This window comes from Manihot esculenta, chromosome 3, assembly GCF_001659605.2.
Source record: "Manihot esculenta cultivar AM560-2 chromosome 3, M.esculenta_v8, whole genome shotgun sequence".
NCBI classification, from domain to species: domain Eukaryota; kingdom Viridiplantae; phylum Streptophyta; class Magnoliopsida; order Malpighiales; family Euphorbiaceae; genus Manihot; species Manihot esculenta.
The window spans coordinates 3,386,915-3,405,293 of NC_035163.2; the positions used below are offsets into that span (position 1 = coordinate 3,386,915).

The 18,379-nt window shown below is 44.7% G+C and overlaps 2 protein-coding genes across 2 annotated transcripts; one reads left to right on the forward strand and one right to left on the reverse strand.

Annotated features, from left to right (window-relative positions):
• Positions 1–1,057: 1,057 nt before the first annotated feature.
• Positions 1,058–2,308, forward strand: LOC110611038. Its single transcript, XM_021751144.1, has 2 exons — positions 1,058–1,750; positions 1,943–2,308. The coding sequence occupies exons 1-2, from the start codon at positions 1,058–1,060 to the stop codon at positions 2,306–2,308; spliced, it is 1,059 nt and encodes a 352-aa protein (XP_021606836.1).
• Positions 2,309–15,035: 12,727 nt separating this feature from the next.
• Positions 15,036–17,672, reverse strand: LOC110611870 (40S ribosomal protein S3-3). Its single transcript, XM_021752403.2, has 6 exons — positions 17,513–17,672; positions 17,258–17,405; positions 16,998–17,169; positions 15,735–15,789; positions 15,502–15,633; positions 15,036–15,412 (listed from the first exon to the last, which is right to left on the reverse strand). Exons 1-6 carry the CDS (start codon positions 17,540–17,542, stop codon positions 15,236–15,238), a joined length of 714 nt encoding a protein of 237 aa, XP_021608095.1. The 5' UTR covers positions 17,543–17,672; the 3' UTR covers positions 15,036–15,235.
• Between the last annotated feature and the right edge of the window lie 707 nt (positions 17,673–18,379).

The following is an 18,379-nucleotide window of genomic DNA, read 5'->3' on the forward strand; positions in this document are numbered from 1 at the left end:
CTAATCTCATCTTCCAGCCCAGTCCGGAGGGAAAAAGGTAGCCAGCCCATTCGCCTAATGGGTCCATCCGCATGCGTGCCAGAGAGAACTAAATGGCCGTTACGCATGGAGCAGAGATCTGATATTCTCGTACGTCCGTATCCGTATGGCAAAGACAGGTGGCCCAATGGCAGTGAGGCCGTTACACGTCACTGACAGATAAAGGAAAAGAATAAAAGGGGGGAAACATTCTCCTCTCAAGAAAAGACTTACTCAACCCTCGTAAAACCCTACTTTCTAGATCTCAGATCATCAATTGGCGCTGTCTGTGGGAAACAAAGGAGATCTTTTCATCGCTGGAGTTCCACTCTTATAATACCCACTGAGATCCACAATGGCCAACCATAATGAAAACAACCTCGTTAATACCCCAAATGACCTGAGCTCTGCTCAGGATGGACAACAGTTCTCTTTTTCCAGTCCCACAACCCCAAACAACCAACCACCAATCCCCTTCAACCCCTCGCCGAACTCGGCAGGGAACATGCCTAGAGCTGCCTTATCCAACCAGGACCTCCAAGCCATGGCCCTTCAACTACAAAACACCGCCCACTAGTTGGGGCAGATGATGCAAAAGAGGGGCCTCAATACCCCAATGAACGTGTTGCCTGTGGTAGAGGAACCCCGAACCAATGAACCCAAGCCTACCTTTAACCACCCCCAAACAAACAGTAGAGAAACCGGAGAAAGAGGTAGGAGGGCCGGGGAAGAAGAAGAACCGGAAGCCAGAGTTCGTGGGAGAAGGGTGAGGGAGTTGATAGAAAAAGACAAGGCAGACAGTTATTCTGCCAGAACAACCAGGAGAACGGAGGAGGATGAATGGAAGGAAGAAGATCGTTTGGAGAAGCGGCCCAGACAGGAAGAGGAAGGTATGGATCAAAAGCTGCAGAAAATGAAAGAGCAGCTCCTGGCTGAGTTGGGAGCGAAAGATCATAACTAGGCTCTCTTGCCTACCTCTTCACCTTTCTCGAAATGGGTGCAGCAGGAGACCGTCCCCAAGAAGTTTATGATGCCACCTATGGCGGCTTATGACGGAGCGGGAAACCCAAGGGAGCATATCCTCAACTATAAGATTTTCATGGAGTTGCAGACTCTATTGGATGCCTTGATGTGTAAGGTATTCCCCACGACGCTCGCAGGGCCGGCACGGGCATGGTTTAACAGCCTGGAGGCTGGAAGCATCAGAAGCTTTGGAGATTTGGCCACTATCTTCATCAGTCGGTTCATTGCCGGAGTACCTGCGGACAGAAAGACAAGCTACCTGGAGACAGTCCGTCAGAGGATGAATGAGACTTTAAGGGAGTATGTCGCCTGTTTTAACACTGAGGCCCTACAGATCCCTGAGCTGGATGAAAATCGAGCTGTGGAAGCAATGCAAAAAGGGACGACCTCCCCAGAGTTCTTTGGCTCGTTAAGCAGGAAACCGCCGACCTCGCTGGCAGAGCTGATGAAGAGGGCGGAGAAATACATAAGGCAGAACGATGCCTTAGTAACAAGCAGATTCGCCAAAGAGGCGACGGATAGGGGAAAAGCCCCAGAAGAAAGGAGGCCGGAAAGGCAGGAGAAAAAGCAAAGCAAAAGGCCTGAGCAGTACAGACAGCCCTGGGATCGAAGGGACCAGAGACCCTTCCCCCCTCGGGTTCCAGAACAAAAGCCGTTTCCCCAGCGGATTTCAGAGAACCTGACCCCATTCAACGCCTCTAGAGCCGAGGTGCTCATGGCAGTCCAGAACAAGGAGTTCCTCCAGTGGCCGAAACCAATGAGGGCTGAGGCGAGCCAATGAGATCCTGACAAGTACTGCCACTACCATCGCACGCATGGCCATGACACCAATAACTGCTACTAGCTGATCAGTGAGATCGAAAGGCTGATTAAGAGGGGACACTTGCGAAACTTTGTGAAGAAACCAGAGGGAGAAAGGCCTCAGCCAAACCCTACACCAGAAAGACCCCGGAGAGCTGGAGCAGGACCGGTGAATGACGGCTCCAGTGGGACCATCAACATGATTGTGGAAGGAACTGGAGGTCAGATGAGCCGAAGGGGAAAGAAGAGAGGCCGAGACGGGGAGGGCAGCAGTGCCGAGGTCATGCAGGTAGTTGAACATTCTCCAGTGACCATCTCCTTCTCTCTAGAGGATGCCCAGGGCATTCAGATGCCTCACGACGATGCTCTTGTTGTCGAAGTCGTCATCCACAACTACCGAGTGAAGAAGGTTCTCGTCGACGACGGAAGCAAAGTGAATTTATTACCATACAGGGTCTTCCAGTAGATGAGAATCCCCAAGGAGCAGCTGGTTCGGGACCAGGCCCCAGTCAAAGGGATCGGAGGAGTCCCAGTACCTGTGGAGGGAAAGGTGAAGCTAGCCCTCACTCTCGGAGAAGCACCTCTGGCTCAAACGCACTACGCGGTGTTTCTAGTGGTGAACCCCCTGAACTACAACGCAATATTGGGAAGACCTATGCTGTTTGATTTTGAGGTCGTAACCAGCATTAGATATCTGGCTATGAAATTCCCAACAGAAGCAGGAGTGGGAGTAGTCAGAGGAAGCCAGGAAGAGGCAAGAGCAGTGTACCTGGCCACGGTATCAGAGCCGAGCTCGGCAGGGGAAAGGTTTGACTCAGAAGTTCTGAAGGTCCGAGATGAGAAAAAAGAGGCCAGAACAGAGCTGATCGGAGAGTTGGAAACCTTCCCCTTATCAGAAGCAGAGGCAGACAAGGTTTTCAGCCTTAACACCGGCCTGACTGAAGAGCAGAAAACTGAAGTCATGGCCCTGATCCGAGGTCACGCATCAAGCTTCGCCTGGAAGCCTTCTGACATGCCTAGGATAGACCCTGAAGTGATGACTCACAAGCTGAACGTCCTTCCAGAGGCCAGGCTGGTGAAGCAAAAGAAGAGGGTGATAGGAAGAGAGAAGCAACAGGCTACCAGGAAGGAAGTGCAAAAGCTAGAGGAGGCCGGGTTTATTAGAGATGTTATGTACCCACAATGGCTAGTAAATCGTGTATTAGTCAAAAAAGCCAATGGCAAATATAGGATGTATATAGATTTTATCGACCTCAACCAGGCATGTCCCAAAGATTGTTATCCCCTCCCCGATATTAATAAAATGGTCGATTCTACGGCCGGTTTTGATTACATGGCATCTTTAGATGCAATGTCTGGTTACCATCAAATTCCTATGGAAAGGTCGAATGAAGAAAAGACCTCGTTCATAACAGAAGATGGGACCTACTGCTATAAGGCCATGCCTTTCGGGCTGAAGAACGCCGGGACAACATATCAAAGGCTAATGAACAAAATCTTCAAAGACTAGATCGGCAGAAATGTAGAAGTATACGTGGACGACATGGTGGTGAAAAGCCCCACTTTTCAGCAGCACTTGATAGACTTGAGGGAGGTGTTCGAGGTATTAGAGCAGTACAGAATGAGGCTGAACCCAGCAAAGTGTGCCTTCTTCATCAAGGGAGGAAAGTTCTTGGGATACATGGTGAGTGGAAAAGGCATCGAGCCCAATCCTGAGAAGGTGGAAGCCATCCTAAAGATGCCCGAACCAACCTGTGTAAGAGACGTCCAGAGACTTACTGGAAGGGTAGTAGCACTCAATCGCTTCATGTCGAGGTCGGCTGAGAGATGCTTGCCGTTTTTTAAGAAGTTGAGGAAAGTTCCAAACTTTGAATGGACTGAAGACTGTCGAGAGGCTTTCAAAGAGCTCAAAAGCTATCTTAGCTCACCTCATGTACTCAGTAGTCCGTTGGAAGGAGAATGTAACGACCCGAAAATCGGTACCCCTTAGTAACGGTCCGAACCATCACTGGCACTAGGATCCAGATCGGCTTAAGGCCGCCGGGACCCGTAGTCAGCCAACTATACTCTCTGTGTACCTGATAAATCCTATACATGATACAAAGCCACTCAGCAATCCTGTAAAACTCTGTAGGCTTAACCACTGCTACTCAGATATGTCAATCTGAAATGGCCCTCAGGGCCTATACCAGGGACTACTATCTGCTGTGGGTCAAGGGATTGAAACCCTTTTAAGCTGTAATACAATCCACTGGTATCACATCAAAGCCATACATTAAGCCTAATACACACATTTCTCATCAAGAAACGTAAAACAGGATTCATGTACAAGGGATTAATCATACATCACACTATAGCCACGACACTAGGGAAAGCATAAGTCTATCCAATAGATGACAGTACATATCTATACATTACATTACAACTAAGCTTTTAATTACATCATGTCCACTATGCTATTACAACATACATTCATGCATAACTTTCCTCTGTACTCTTGCTGACTTTGACTTCCCATAGTTATCTCAGAACCTGCAAAACTGGGGTTAAGGGAGTGGGATGAGCTCTAGAGCCCAGTGAGGAGGAACAATAAAACCATTCATTAATTACATGTTTTCATGAAATGCATCACATCACAAACATATCATCTCACGGATGAATTTGTCACCAATAGCCCTCAACTACATGTTATAATATGACCAACTGTGCCAAGGAGACTATGTCATCACCTGGCCTACTCTTATCTCTGATATCATAACATGACCAACTGTGCCAAGGAGACTATGTCATCACCTGGTCTACTCTTAACTCTGCTCTGTCCATAGTACCAGGAGCGACCTGGCCTATCCAGGGGCGACCTGGTATGGCTATCTCATGCCATAACTCTGTATCTGATCTCTATCAAGGGCTAAGGATCATCCAACATTCATCCACAGGAACAACATCTTATGCAATGCATCATATTCGTGAATTCTAATGCAACACACCCTAATACATAACATGGCAGTTTATGATGCATGAATCATGCTAGAACCGTGTCATTTCTCAAGGTAAAATATTAAGTTTAGTTCCACTCACCTGCAGCCAAACAGTGGCTAGCTCTGGGCCAATTCTAACTCTGAAGCAGCAACTACTGCTAAACTCTTCAGTTCCTCGGGTCCAATCCTACAATGGAGGACGCAAATGAGGCACCAAACATACTCTATACAACTGAGAAAATAACTCCCCAAAACCCCTCTAGAACACCTCAAAACATGCATGCAAAACAAGCAAAGGAAGGCTGGACAGGGCACCTTCGGCAGCACCTTCGGCGGCCGAATGTCTCCTCCAGAGACGAAAGTCGGGCATGTTCGGCGGCCGAATCCTCCTTCGGCTGCCGAACCTGAGTTCATCCAGAACTCAGCTTCGTGCATAAACACACCTCCCTCACCTTCCAAGCCTTCACCACATGCATTTCACCTCTCTAACTCCTTCATAACTCCTACACCAAGCATATAGGAGCTTAAGACCCCTTAAACTCCAACAAACAAACATAAAGCACAAAGGGTCCATAAACCCTACTATGCACAACTCATGCAAACTCAAGTATTAACTCCCCTTCCCTTCATAAAACTTATAGAAAACAGTATAAACACCAAGGATCTCCACTTACCTCTTGAAGAACAAAGGCTGGTGTGATCCAAACTCAAAGATATGGAGATTCAAGCTCCAAACTTCTCCAAACTTTCAAACTCTTCAAAAACATATAAAACTTGCTTAAAACTTGGTTAACTTTGAAAGATTTAAAGAAAGACCATGAAAACAAACCAAGGAGATCAAGAACTCACCTAGACCAGGGGGAGAGACGAACCTCCTCTCTGTTTCTGGACTCAGTGCCCTATATAGATGAACAACCGCCTCAGCTTCGGCAGCCGAAACTGCATGCGAAACCATGCAACGTTCGGCGGCCGAACATTGCCTTCGGGGGCCGAATCTAAAGGACTTTCGGCGGCCGAACATTACCTTCGGCGGCCGAACATGGCAAAATGCCTCCTTGGCCTTTTCTCTTCAAAACTCAATCCTTTTCCATTCTAACCCTTTAAAACACTTGAAAACATTTAGAAAAACTTTCTCTTACCCTTCCAGAGACCTCTGACATCCTCGAATTCCACCGGACGGTAAGAATTTCGATGTCTGAATCTCGCCGGGTATTACAGAGAAGAGCTCCTAATCTACTTATCAGACTAAGAGCAAGCTGTCAGTGCCATATTGGTGAGAGCGGAAGGAGGAGAACAGAAGCCAGTTTTCTATGTCAGCAAAGTGCTCAAAGATGCCGAGGTGAGATACCTGAACATTGAAAAAATAGCATACGCTCTGTTGCTGGCAGTTAGAAAATTCAGAGTTTACCTAGAAAGCCATCAAGGAGTAGTAATGACAGACCAGCCGCTGAAGAAGATTCTCCACAGACCGGAAACCTCAGGTCGAATGCTTGCTTGGTCTATCGAGATCAGCCCGTACTGTTTGGAATATCGGCCTCGCACTGCCATAAGGTCTCAAGCCCTCACTGACTTCATAGCAGAGTGTTCTTTCAGTGAGAAACAAGCAGGACTTGGTGAGACACCCCCGGAAGCACCAGAAGAAGAAAGAGAAAGACAGTCCCCTTGAGAATTCAACTGGAAGTTGTATGTGGACGGGGCATCCAGCGCTGGGGGTAGCGGTGCAGGATGCTAAAAGGACCTGAGGGTTTCAAAGTCTGTTATGCACTGCGCCTGGAATTCAAAGCCTCTAACAATGTAGCGGAATATGAAGCCCTAATAAATGGTATGTTGATCGCGATGGAGGTAGGAGTGACCAATCTTGAAATAAATAGCGACTCCCAGCTAGTGATCAATCAGATAACAGGGGCATATCAGGCAAGAGACCAAACCATACAGAGCTACTTGGCGAAGGTAAAAGCCATAGAATCCGAGCTCATTGAACAGGGGATTATAGTATAGTACCGGAGGATATCCCGGGAGGACAATGAGGAGGCAGACCTGCTTAGCCGATTGTCTAAAGAGGAGCTGGAACAACTCCCTGACGAGGTATACATACAGCATATTAGCATACCTGCTTTTGACAAAACGGCCACTGTAATGCAGGTTGGACAAGGCCAAAGCTGGATGACCCCATACTTGGAATACCTTGAGAAGGGAAAGCTCCCTGAGGACAAGGATGAAGTAAAGAAAATAGCTGCTCGAGCTGCCAATTACCAAGCAGTAAGGGGGACCCTATACAGAAAAGGAAAATCCACTCCATGGCTCCGATGTGTAGGCCCAGACGAAGCAGTCAAGGTACTGGAAGAAATACACCGGGGAATGTGTGGAGCTCATGAAGGAGCAGGAACGTTGGCGAATAAAATTTTTAGACAAGGCTATTACTGGCCCACTGTTAAGAAAGAAGCTGAGAAGTTCGTCCGAAGGTGTGACATATGCCAACGGTTTGCTAACGCCATCAACGTACCGGCCACCCCTCAGTCCAGCATATCTAGCCCATGGCCGTTCTCACAGTGGGGCATAGATATCTTAAGACATTTTCCTAAAACCACGAGGCAGAAGAAGTTTGTAGTGGTGGTCGTGGAGTACTTCTCAAAATGGCCAGAGGCAGAGGCAATCTCCACAATTACAGCCAAAAAGATAATAGACTTTGTCTGGGGCAACATCATCTGCAGGTTTGGGATACCAAGGATACTCATTTCAGACAACAGCAGGCAGTTCGACTGCAGAACCTTTAAGGAGTTCACAACGAACATGAGAATATGGCACAAGTTCTCTTCAGTTGCTCACCCCCAAACCAACGACCAAACAGAGGTCACTAATCGGGCAATTCTCCAAGGACTGAAGAAATGATTGGATGGGGCAAAGGCAAATTGGGCAGATGAACTCAACAGCATCCTGTGGGCACTCTGAACTACCCCCAGGACGTCCACCAAAGAGACGCCCTTTGCACTCGCATTTGGCACTGAGGCCGTAGTTCCAATCGAACTACAAGTCCCTACACATCGAGTCCAGTTCAATGACGAGAACGCCAACAACGATAAACTGAGAAGTAACCTGGATGCCTTAGAAGAAATCAGGGAGGAATCTCAAGTCCGTACAACCGCTTATCAACAAAGAGCGGCTCGTTATTACAATCAAAGGGTCAGAGAAAGAAGCCTGAAGGTAGGAGATCTAGCCCTGAGAAATTTGGAAGCCACTGGAAAGCGAGCGGCAGTAGGAAAGCTGGCACCGACCTGGGAGGGCCCGTTCAGAATATTCAAAGTGGTCAAACCAGGGGTATATCGAATTGAAGACATACAGGGAAACCTGGAACCCTATGCTTAGAATATCCAGCATCTGAAGAGGTACTTCCCTTAAAATATTTGTAACATGAAGAGAACTCTTGTACTCTGAAAATATGAATGAATTGAATAACACCATTTTTAGCAAGCAATGTTATTTCTATTATTATGCATCTCAAATTCTCTTTGAAAAAGAAAGAACAGATGCTAGAAGAGCTCAGTGAGGTAGGTGACCGGGCTCCCCAAGTGCCCCCGGCACCACAAAACCGGCTGAGATGACGATGCGACAGTAAGGCCACAGTGCCTGAATCTTGCGCGAGACCTTAGTGAGGTAGGTGACCGGGCTCCCCAAGTGCCCCCGGCACCACAAAACCGGCTGAGATGACGAAGCGACAGAAAGGCCACAGTGCTTGAATCTTGCGCAAGACCTCAGTGAGGTAGGTGACCGGGCTCCCCAAGTGCCCCCGGCACCACAAAACCGGCTGAGATGACAAAGCAATAGTAAGGCCACAGTGCCTGAATCTTGAGCGAGACCTCAGTGAGGTAGGTGACCGGGCTCCCCAAGTGCCCCCGGCACCACAAAACCGGCTGAGATGACGAAGCGACAGTAAGGCTACAGTGCCTGAATCTTGCGCAAGACCTCAGTGAGGTAGGTGACCGGGCTTCCCAAGTGCCCCTGGCACCACAAAATCGATTGAGATGACAAAGCGACAGTAAGGCCACAGTGCCTGACTTTTGCACAAGACCTCAGTGAGGTAGGTGACCGGGTCCCCAAGTTCCCCCGGCACCGCAAAACCGACTGAGATGACGAAGAACAAGGCAGACCTAGGGTGCCTAGACCCCATTCAAGATAAAAAGGGCCCAAACCCTGAGCAAACTCAAAAATCAAAAAGAACAGAGCAGGTCTGGAAAGAGCTAAAACGCGAACTAAGACGCACAAATCTAAGCTCAAGCAAGAAGAGAGCCGAGCTCAGGAAGCCCAAAGGGCAAGTCAAAAGTATGAACTGACGAACAACACCACAACCTCAGTTCCACTCAACACAAGACATAAAACGAGCTTAGGAAAACAGATTCATCATAAGAAGGTACTTTACCTTACTTACTTTGATTATACAAAAATTATATGTCCGAGCTTGCATTATTGATAAGTCAACAGGATAAAAAATAAAGATGTAGTCCCAAGATTATAAAAATTCACAAGTTAAAAGTTCAGTCAATTGCTAGAATTTCAGCCCTGATTGACAAGGGCGGGAAATAAAACAAGTAGTATGGTTGATTCCTTGGAAAAATTATTGAGCACATGGTTTAAGAGTTTTATCCTTAACGTATTGACAGATTAAGCCAGGTAGGCCTTCAATGGATTAAGTCAATTAGACTTTTAGCAGATTGAGTAATTTGATAAGGACAGAAAAATAAATAACAGTGGAAATAGCTCAAATATAAACACAAATGAAAACTGGATTTCATTAAAAGGAAAATAAAATTACAACTTGTTCAGTCATCTACAACTCCTGGAGGAAAAATTGTCCGTAAAGGACTTACACGTCTAGGCGCATCGCTATTTACACTATCTCTATCTACACTACTACCTACGAAAGGAACAATTTCTCCTCCTTGGGGGGCCCTGCATTTTCCCCCTGAGACTTGGCATCAGCCTCTGTGGACTGGCTGTTTCCTTCTTCACCTTCCTCCCCCAGCTCGGCATCTTCTTTATGAGACCCAGTTGCAGTGTGAGGAGCTCCTTTAGGCAAGGGTTTGTCGTCCTCCCCGTAAAGCACCTCCTCGCCATCAGAGTCTTCTTCAGCAGCTCGGAGTTCAGATAGAGGGGTGGAAGGGACATACCTGGCTTCCCTCAGGCCTAGATTGAAACCGAAGACGAACATGCAGAAGCCTTTTTGCCATATTGCATTCTTCATCTCGTCAGAGGCTTTGTATTCCGCAAGTCGCTCCTCGCAGGCCTCCGCTATCTTGGTTTTCAACTCAGAAGAGTCTTTATAGCTTTGGAGACAAGCTTCACAGGCCTGCTCGATCTCTTTCTTCAGCTCGGCTGACTCCTTATACTCCCTCAGCCGCTCCTCACACTCCAGCTGGACCCTGTCTTCAGCAAGCTTAGCATCCTCGAGCAAGGCTGCACACCTCTTCTTCAAAGCCTCGACTTCTTGGCTGAGGTGCTTATTTTGGAGTTTAGACGCTTCAGCTTCCGAAGCCAAGTCTTTAAAGCTATCAGCACGTTTGGCTAGCTCCTGCTCGAGGACCACAACCCGAGCTAGGGCTTCATCCTTCTGAGCCAGCACGGCATCGAAATCTGCCTTCAACGACTCGTGCTGGTGCCGAGCCTCGTCCCTCTCCTTCTGAGCTTCTTCTAAGGAGGACAGCTGCTCCAAGACCTCATCACGGTGGACCTCCGCAGCAGCTGCCCTCTTATCAGCCCCCTCCAGAACCTCCTTAGTATGGACCAGCTCCTCTCTAAGGGTCTTTAGATGCTCCTGTGCTGCTGCAAGGTGACCCCGGGCGTCGCTGGTTGCGATTAGATTTTCTTCAAGACGCGCCTCTTCAATCTGGCGGTCCACTGTGCTCCGAATGGACTCGTCCTGGGCGTCTACCTCCATGAAGAGGCCCATTAGCTAACACAGAGAGAAAAAAATATTAGAATGACAAACAACAGAAACCAAATGAAAGAATTCAAAAGTAAGAAGAATAACTTATCATCAGGAGCATCTCCCTAACTGTGCCTCCGAGCTCCTCTCGAGTCCGAGACCGGAATGCTACTTGCTCTCATGTAGAACTCGCCAAAAGGCTAGTGAGAGCAAGCAGACGAGGATCCGAAGGTTCTGTGACCCCGCCAAACATCCGCTCCTGCAAGATCTCTGCAACAACGCTTGCCGGAGATTGATGAGTGATATCCTCCGCGTTCAAAATGTCGTTGTCGGGGGCAGACAGCAGAGGCACCACAGAAGTCTCCTTCTTTTTCTCGAGAGGAGGCAAAGCTGGAGCTGGTCTTCTAGAGGCCCGAGACCTCTTGGGGACGGGAGCCGGGGCAGGCGCTTCAGAAGGAGGAGGACGCTTTCTCCCGACCCTCTCTGCAGCACCCTCATCATCAACTGGCCTGGGCTCCACTCCCTCAGTAACAGGGGCAACCCCAATAGGAACCTCCTGGACACGTTCACCAGCCGGGATAACCTCCATCCCCCCTTCAGGAGCCCTCTTCTCAATTGCGGAGGACTCAAACCTCTCCTCAGGAACGTCCCCAGAAGGCAAGGCAGAATCCGTCCTCACCAGACGTCCCCAGAAGGCAAGGCAAAATCCGTCCTCTCCAGCTCGGTGCCTTCAACCGGCCTGGCCCTTGGAGCCTTTTTCGCCCCCTCAGTAGAAGCCTGTTGGGACCTAGGGGCTTGAGAAGACTGGGGGGCCGAGCTTGATCTACTACGGCTAGAGGGCCTAGAAGACCTAGTACCTCGGGAGCTCAGCTTGGGAGCTCGGGAAGAAGCCGGAGCAGGAGGCCGGTTAGCCGACCTGAAGGAAATGACTTCAGCCACCCTCTGGGTAGTCTCTGCCACTGATCGCCCAGCTCGGAGGGCGTCCAAAGCGGCATTCATGCTCTCCCGAGATAGCATGAAGTTCTTCGGGGGCTTGATTTGGTCCATTTTCACGTCGGAAGCTGCAAAGATTCAAAACCAGAACGAATTAGAACAGCCCTAAGTAAAAATCACAGACAAGACAAAACAGTTAAATGAAATAAAGTACCCGCGTCCTTAATATCTCGAAGATTAGACGCGAACATACACTTTTCGATATCATACTTCTTTTCAACAGAAGTCAGTCGAATGAATTCGATCTGCTCGGTAAGGCTCAGCTGGGGCAGGTCGTTGCAGCCTAGAGGGACGTCCTCCCAGGAGAGATCCACCTCCCAAGACAACCCGGACTCCTTCTTCAGCTCAACCACCGCGAATCCCTCCACCCGAGAAGATTGACAGTCCCCCGCGAGGGACAAAGTAGTAAAAACCTTGGCTTGCCTTGACTAGCCTAAAGAAAGTGACGAACAGACGCACCGTGGGTGTGAACCTCCAGCTCAGACAAACAGATTCAAAAGAAGACATGAAAAGAATAGAATTAGGAGCTAGCATTCGAGGGGTTATCTCGAAGTACCGGAAGACCTCAATAAAGAAAGGAGAGAAGGGAAATGTCAAGCCATACTCCCTTTGTTTGGCAAAAAAGACCAGGCTAAGGTCATTCTGTGGGTCTATTAGACCAGAGGGAGGAGAATCAGGAAGAACAATCCTCTCATTCCGGTAGGGAGCCCGGATATGAAAAGGGGTATCTAAATATTCCCTAGAGAAGAAATTTTTCAGGGCGGACGGAGTGATGCTAGACTCTAGGTTAATGACGTCGGGGAGATTTGGGTTATCCATGGAAGAATGAAGAGCGTACCTTGAAAATAATGAAGGCAGAAGAACGGAGCTAGCAATGCGCAAGGAGAACAAAGGAAAGCAAGAGTTCGGAAAAGACTGAGAGAATTCAAAATTTGAAACAACAATAAGACGAAAAGATGTTTTAAGGAGAACTGTCCTTGGGCGGCGCGGTCATAATGACTCTCGATATTTACCCCCTCATCATTCGTGCAATAACTGATGAGAAGGTAAAGAGGCAATTGATGACCGCTGGATTTCACCATCCCGTTACGAGGCCGGGCTCATAATGACGGTCCCCATTTTAAGGCTCTAAGTCTTCTTAATGGGCCGGCCCAGTCCGTTCGGCCCTAAGATCATACCTCCCCTGGACTCTAGTCCTAATCTCATCTTCCAGCCCAGTCCGGAGGGGAAAAGGTAGCCAGTCCATTCGCCTAGTGGGTCCATCCGCATGCGTGCCAGAGAGAATTAAATGGTCGTTACGCATGGAGCAGAGATCTGATATTCTCGTACTTCCGTATCCGTATGGCAGAGACAGGTGACCCAATGGCAGTGAGGCCATTACATGTCACTGACAGATAAAGGAAAAGAATAAAAGGAGGAAAACATTCTCCTCTCAAGAAAAGGCTTACTCAACTCTTATAAAACCCTATTTTCTGAATTTCAGATTATCACAATCAATAGGTATTTAGATTCAAATTGATAAATTCCTCAGGTATGTTTGATTATTTTCAACTAAATGTTGTGTCAGAAGCTAACAAAGACAAAACAACTCAACTCTCCTTCTCAAACAGAAAGCATCGAACTCAAAGCCCCTCAATGACATTTCACCTAGGGGTGTAAACGAACCGAGTCGAGTCGAGCTTCAGCTTGATTCGTTAAAATTTTTTCGAGTTCGAGCCGAATTCGAGCTTTACTCATATTGAACTCGAGCCGAGTATTAAGAAGTTCAAGCTTGGCTCGTTTAGCAAACGAGCTTTTATCGAGCTGAGTCGAGCTTTTATCGAGCTGAGTAATTTAATTTATTTACATGTATAATGAGTTTTAGTTTAAAACTAATAAGTTTAAAACTAAAGTAATTTTAGTTAAATTAGTATATCTACAAATTAGCATGTAAACTTATAAAGATGAGTTTTTAAATCTTAATAATCCAAATATATGCAATTTTAAGAGTGTAACTAAACTATATAGAGCTGAATTTTAAAAAATTTAGATTTTGCTCATTAAAGTATATGCAGGGTTTAAGTTTATTTCTCTTATGATAGTAATTTCAGTTTGCTTAACGAGACCGTTCACGAGCCTATTCGCGAGCCTGCTCATAAATTCAGAAATGAGCCGAACTCACGAGTCTTAACAAGCCGAATACTATGGAGTTCAAGCTTGGCTCGTTTACCAAACGAGCCTAAAAATTAAGCTCGAGCTTGGCTCGTTTAGAAATCGAGTCGAGCTCGGTCGAGCTTTTATCGAATCAAACCTCGAATAGCTCACGAACGGTTTGGTTCATTTACACCCCTAATTTCACCCAATAAGAAATACAAGAAGCAGGTCATCGTCAAAACTCAGAAACACGAGAACCACCTTTGGAAGAGCATATCCACGGTTGAAGGAATTGGGTCTGATTAAAGACCACCAAAAAAAAGAGCTTGACCACAGAAAGAAGATCGATCGGCCAAAAATAAAAGCCATCAGATCCGTTGCCGCGAGGAGGCACCGAATCCCTCCCTTTCACAGATCCGATGATTCAGGATCACCATGGTGGCTTAGAAGCCTGATACCAACTCCAAGATATATTCACCGCTAAACAGAGCCCCTCGTCCATTATGCATGTCTTAAAGTCAAGCAGGAGTCGAAGGAACTCGCATGAAGCATAACCTACGCAAAAACAAAGAAAAAGGAAAAACCAGAAAACAAGCAAAGAATGAATATAGTATATACACCCTCCATTCAAAGGTGGAAAGGAAATCCTCACTTTGAGAGAAAAGGAAGACGACTCCCCCACAAAAAAGGACATAAGAAACTCCTCTCCTGCAAACAAGCGGGTTCTTTTCTAAAAAAACACAAAACCAGAGAAAAGGGACGTTCTCACTTTAGAACACTAGAGAGGGAACAGTGTGCATCTTATTAGTTGTAATAAACTTATTACAATTTAAGTACAATTGTAAATTAGAACCAATTGAACTTATTATACAAACTTAAAAATTAAGCCATATTTCGACCAATAGTTTTTATAAAATAATGTACTAACTAAATAATAATTAATTAAATGTAAAATTTAGAAACAAGTACTGTTCTGTTAACCAAAAAACAGAGCCTAAATTACTTTAAAGTCACAAGCAGTTTCAAACGGGAAATACAACTTTATGCTAACCAAGGGTTAGAATCGTTATCCACTACGCGTTTTGTTAGCCTTGTTATTTCTTTGTATTTGAGATTACACACGAAACCCGTACCTACCATTCAACAACTAAAGAAAGATTAAAACAAAACTGTGCAACTAATGTAATAATCTATTAAAACACAGGTTCAGTAACTCATGAAACAAAATCGAATATCTCCTGAGAAGGGTATCAAATGTCCAGCCAAAAAACTCGAAAAGGTACCAAACGTTGCAAAACAAGATAATTAAAGCACTCTAGTGACATTTATAATAACGACATCAATATCAATCAAGACACTGACGCTAAGGACTTTAAGCCACTGGCACCGGAACCTCAATCTCGGTTGCCAATGCAGGTGGTGGTCGTAGGAACTCCTCTTCCTCCTTGGGGGGATGGATTGTGACCAAATCAGGCAGAGGAGTTGTTGGGCCCTGCTTTCCCTTGGGATCCCAATCAAGCATAATCTTGACCTTGATACCAAGAACTCCCTGTATGACAGTCAAAGACTTGATCAGTGAGAGGATCACAGAAACAATTCAGATGAAAGGATTGAGCAAACCAAGCAAATAGAACAAACCTGTCGTAGGAGGACATGTCTCACAGCAGAGTCGATATAATCTTTCACTGGCTGACCAGATGAAATCATGTAGCCGTCCTTGAATTTCATAGATTTTGCACGCTGTGCCCTTAGCTTTCCACTGACAATCACCTGATCACAAGCAACTACCATTAACAGTGGTAACACCAACAACCAAGTGTAGTAGTAACAACAGCCCAAGTCATCGAAAAAACGAATGGATACCGACGAACCTCACATCCCTTGGCACCACTCTCCATAACAAATCTCAGCACCCCGTAACATGCCCTTGAAGATGTAAAAGGGATCAAGTGAGTTTTCAAATTGCACAATCATAACAACCCACAAAAGAAAACTATATGATGCAGTAGAAATATCCAAAAACACTCAAGAACATAAAATCATACAATTATATATTTCTACTAGAACATTGGCAAACAAATAGCAGAGGACTGCCACTATAAAACTAATACCATATTTGCCACATAGAGGAAATGTTAAACAGACAGAATATGATTCAAGACAAACTCATATATACAAAAGAAAACATAATATACCTTCAGCAAGGTTACCGCATGAAAACAAGAGAGTTTCATGAGAATGATAGCATTGACGGGCTTAATTAATTTTGTCATCTTCCGACACACAGTTGGTAGGAAATGACCAATTTGCTTTATAGATGACATAACAAATACATAAAATGGGCCAGAACTAAAGGAGGGTGAGAGCTGATAAAAAGAATGAAAAGAACACAAGTGAAGGGAAATCTTAGCAAAAGTAGTTGCTATCAGAAAGCATAATTCATCTCAAAAACCATCTAGGAATTTTTTAGCTAAAAAACCAATTAGTGGTCTCACAACTCCAAGACAAAAAAAAAATTATGACCAGAGGATCTAGATGATAATCAGTTCAATAAAAGTATAGAATGAATAATAAAAAGCTTAATAAAAGCCAGCAAAAAGTAAAATTTGTATTATATAGAGAAAACAGGATTAACAATAATAAAGAATAAAAACTATATTCATTTATAACATATATTCTCCCTAAGGTTACAGCATGAAAATGAAGCATTTCATGAGGATTATGCATGGAAGAGTGCATTCAATTTTGTCATCTTCCGACACAAACTTGGTTAGTATAGACCAAATCTGCTTTATAGATGACATGAGACGATATTACAGAAGAAACTTCACGCATTTACAGATAACTCCTGGAACCCTTTCCAATTCGATCATGGAACTGATCTTGATACCCACATCCAGTTATTAAATTGGGTATTTCACAAGTTAAAAAAATTATTTGTTGCAGAACAAGCATGCTTTATCTAGATAATAGATATAGAGGTCTATATATAGAAACCGAAATATTAAGAAAAACAGAATACATTAAGCAATAAATGGATTCAAACACCGGAACTACCAATCAGATGCAACTTCAATCATTAACATCTCCACAGCTGCTTATCGCAAATCAACCAGTATTATAGATGTATATACCTGCGAACAGCGAGACCACCAAGAAGCTTGTAGCGAAGGGACTCGGCCTGAGCAATAGCGCAAAGCCCTCTGTTGTTAACCTTCTCTGCATAGAGCTCGACGCTATTCTCTGGGAATTTAAATCGCTTTTGTACCACAGAGGTAAGCTCCCTGATCCTCCTTCCCTTCTCACCTACAATAGTCAAATCCAATCAGTAAATCCCTCAAAATCCAAATCACAAAACCTAAAGTAAATAGATGTAAATCGAAACGGTTATTACCCAGAACATTTTGGGTGCGGGTAGCTCTAATGATGATCTCAGTGCGCATAGGGGTGACCCTAACCTCCACGCCTGAGTATCCATCCTCAGCAAGCTCTCTGGTCAAGACCTCGTTAAGCTCGGCGAAGAAAACTCCGTCGGCGACGAACTGTATAACCACAAACACAAAAATAGCAAACCCATTAACAGTAAGGAAAGTGGATTGAGCAATTAGCTTGAATCCAAAAACAAGGTAAAGAAGATTAAGGGAGAGACCTTTCTCTTCTTGCTTATTTGGGTCGCCATTTTGTAGGAACGATTGCGGCGGCGTTACTACTTGCAGAGGTGAAGATCTAAGTGCTGTGGCTGGCGCTCTGCAAACCCTATATCTCGAAAGAAAGAATGACAAAATATAGCGAGTTTATATGTTAGAAGGGTTTGGATCGAACGGTGAGCGTTGATTCTAGGGTTTAGTTGTCAACGGATGGGATAGTTTGGGGGCTTTGCTACTTCAGTCTTATTTGGTGTTTGGAATTGGAATTGGAATTGGAGTAACTTACTATTGCTTTTCCTGAATTTGATTATTATTAATATTTTATTTTAAAAATAAATTAAATAGGTTTTTTGTCATAAAATTAAATATGTTTTTTAAATTTTAGCTTTATTTATAGAAATTTTTCCCATTTTGAGTCAATTATAAAGTGTTTGGTAAAAAAAATTTTTTGAAAGTTGTTTGGTACACCATATAATGTTTGATTTAAAAAAAATAAAATAAACCAGAATTTATAAATATGATATTTTTTGTTTCATTTATTTTAAAATTTTTATTAATTAAGTTAAAAAATACATTTTTTAAGTTAAAAACTAAATATAAATAATTTAACTATTAAAAATTAATAATCTAACAATAATAATTATATGTATATAATATTTTACGATTTAAATTTATTCCATAATTACACTCATAAATTACCGCTAATACTCTTCCGATCTCCTGTCCTTATTTCAATAAAAAAACTTAATTCTATAATTTTTACAGTTAAAAAGCTTTCTTTAAGTGTGAGATTTTTTAATATGTTTGGGGAAAATGTATACTGCTATCATTTTTCAGATCCAACGAGCACCGAATCGCACAAGTTGACT